We start from the raw sequence: 2675 nt of genomic DNA, 5'->3' as shown, positions 1-2675 counted from the left end.
AACTGTTGCCATGAGTCTGAATCCAAGAGCTGACAGTTATAAAAATAAGATCTGGAACAAACAGAATCTGAAAAAAATAAATTTGCCGTTTTATCCACACTTAAAAAGCTCACCCATGCAAGGGTGTTTAAGACCTTTAACTGATGCAACAGATGTTCCCTCCTCATCTATGAATATCAGCATCATTAAGACATTTTGTCTACTGCTCTGCCTGTTACAAATGCATGTTGAGAATATTTTTGAAGACTCGTTTGAAGTTACCATTGCACATCGGGTATATAAAAGGGTTGAGAGTGGAGTTGATGTACCCTAACCATATTGTGAACATGTGAAGGTCATGGTGTACGCATTCTCTGCAGAACGCCATGACCATGAAAGCTATAAAGTATGGTATCCAACACAACAAGAATGCAGCAATAATAAAGCCCAACTGCTTGGCTGCCTTGTGCTCTTTATGGATCCTCAGACTTTGGATACGCTGGCGTGACTGGCCGACAAACCTTTGCCACGTCTGTTTCAGAGTCACTGCAGTAGCTGGGTCCAATTTGTCATCTTCGACCCCTTCCTCAGTCCAGGGCAGAGTGTCACTGGGGTTGTAGTTGTTGTAGAGCACAGAGGTGTATCTCTGCACGTCTGAAACCTGACTGATATCACAGACGCCACTCACTGACTTTGGCACTGTGACGTGACATTCATTTAAACAGGCTTGAAGTTTGTTCTCATTATTTCCCTCTGAGCAAATGACGTCCTGTGGCACGTAAGTTTGACTCAGAGGAATTTCAGTGTTCGACTGCCTCTCCTCAGAGGACAACGAGCAGCTTTTCACCTTTTTTGTCATTCTGAGTCGTTTTGTTGTCTTGGCAAGCAGTGACGTCTGCTGGCACTTTACACCGACTTTTCTGTGAGATCTGGATGTTTTAGTTTTATCTGCATCCTCAAGGGAATATGGCTGATCTAAAGTGTTCTGGTCCAACAAGCGTTGTTTTTTAGAGAGGTTCATTGGAACATTACATTTCCTCTTAGGTGATTTGGAGTCATTTTTCACAGGTGTTTGGGCATTTTGTCCATTCTCATTTTCCCCGAATGAGTCGATCGGATGAATGATTCTCTCTCTGTCCCTTAGATGCTGCCTTACTGCCAAGTAGATGTGTGTGTAAAACCAAAGCATCAAAATTGAGGGTACATAGAAGTTGAAGACGGCGGTAATAACCTTAAACCACGTGACAAAGCGGAAATCTGTGTCACACTTGTTCTCCTCCTCAGGTTTAAGGTCTACATGTGTGAAAGACCTCCATCCCAAAATTGGAATAATCCACATCATCGACAGTAACCAGGCTCCAGAAATCATCACACTGGCTTTTCCCCGTGTTCGATATTTCAGGTACTTAAGCGGCTGTCTGACAGAGCGGTACCGATCCAAACACAGGATGAACAAGCTGAAAATTGAGGCTGTGCTAGCCACGTAGTCCATAATAAGCCAAAACTGGCAGACAGCACGTCCCAGCTTCCATTCATCCTCCAACAAATACACCAGGTTTAGAGGCATAACTGTTGTCCCCACGATCAGATCTGCCACAGACAGGCTGACAATGTAGAGGTTGCCGACGGTGTGGAGGCTCTTCTCTCTCTTGACAGCATAGAGGACGAAAAGGTTCATTATAATCGTGAGGAGAGAAAGAAGTCCCAGACAGACCCCCAGCAGTATGTTTTGAAGAGGTCCATGGAGGGTCAGGGTGTGATTGCTCCTCAGTGAATCAGCATTGAGGAGGCCACTCCAGCTGTTGTTGCTGTTATTGACATAGCTGGTGGTGTTGAGGTGAAGAGGGTCTATTGAGGGTGACAGACCAGAATTCATCATGGTAGGTGAGATGGTCACCTCTAGATCCTGTCATATCATGGAAAATTGTAAGGCAGTGTGTCTGTCAGCCAAAACATATATGGAACAGTAGATTTTAATGAACGAGCTGTGCACGTTCATGTTAAAGAAAAAAGGGTAATCCTTTAAGTACTGGGAAAGCTGTTTATCACTGTTCTCTTGACCTGTAGTCCAGTTCTTACATAAATCCAAACTGTTATTACCTGGAAAACATAAAGAAAAAAAGATTAAAATGTGTAACGCTCAGAAATGTGTAGAGCCAGCGTTTGGTTTGTCCGTTGTGGTCTACTGTAGAGACATGGCAGTGCAACATGGCGGGCTCCGTGAAGGAGGACCTGCTCCCTGATATGAAGAGCTCATTCAAACCTAACAAAAATATTACTCTTATGCCGGACGATTTTGAGCGTGATTCCCCCCTCCCAACACTGGTCAGCAAAATCCTATTTTTTTTTGGTATTTCCAACAAATATCTAGCCAGATTTTCCTGTTGTGTGTTAAGAGTGTTTTACATCCCCGGAACTGCTTGGCGGTCCATCCTGGCCTTACTAATTTCAAATCGCAAATATTAAACATGTTCAGTATTTACAGTCAGATATTCTGTTGAGAATGGTAAACGCTGAGGATGCAGTTACATCGGAAAGATTGATTGCATGCTGACAATGTACTTTATATTTACCATTTATCAACCGTCATTGACTTCGAATCTTGCTAGCATGATGTTATATACGCGCCAACTATTATGTTTTTGATGATTTCTCACCCTTCACAGGTCTCCATGACTTCATCCATAGTTTTTTCT

The 2675-nt window shown here is 43.1% G+C and overlaps 1 protein-coding gene across 1 annotated transcript; it reads right to left on the bottom strand.

Moving 5' to 3' along the window:
• Positions 1-214: 214 nt before the first annotated feature.
• hrh1 (histamine receptor H1) lies at positions 215-1864 on the bottom strand (the record flags this gene model as incomplete). The annotated part of the gene is made up of 1 exon (XM_083938725.1): positions 215-1864. The coding sequence occupies exon 1, from the start codon at positions 1856-1858 to the stop codon at positions 215-217; it is 1644 nt and encodes a 547-aa protein (XP_083794851.1). The 5' UTR covers positions 1859-1864.
• Between the last annotated feature and the right edge of the window lie 811 nt (positions 1865-2675).

This window comes from Echiichthys vipera (assembly GCF_963691815.1).
Source record: "Echiichthys vipera genome assembly, chromosome: X".
NCBI classification, from domain to species: Eukaryota; Metazoa; Chordata; class Actinopteri; order Perciformes; family Trachinidae; genus Echiichthys; species Echiichthys vipera.
Note: the sequence above shows the minus strand (reverse complement) of the source record. Positions and strands in the feature narration are given on the sequence as shown.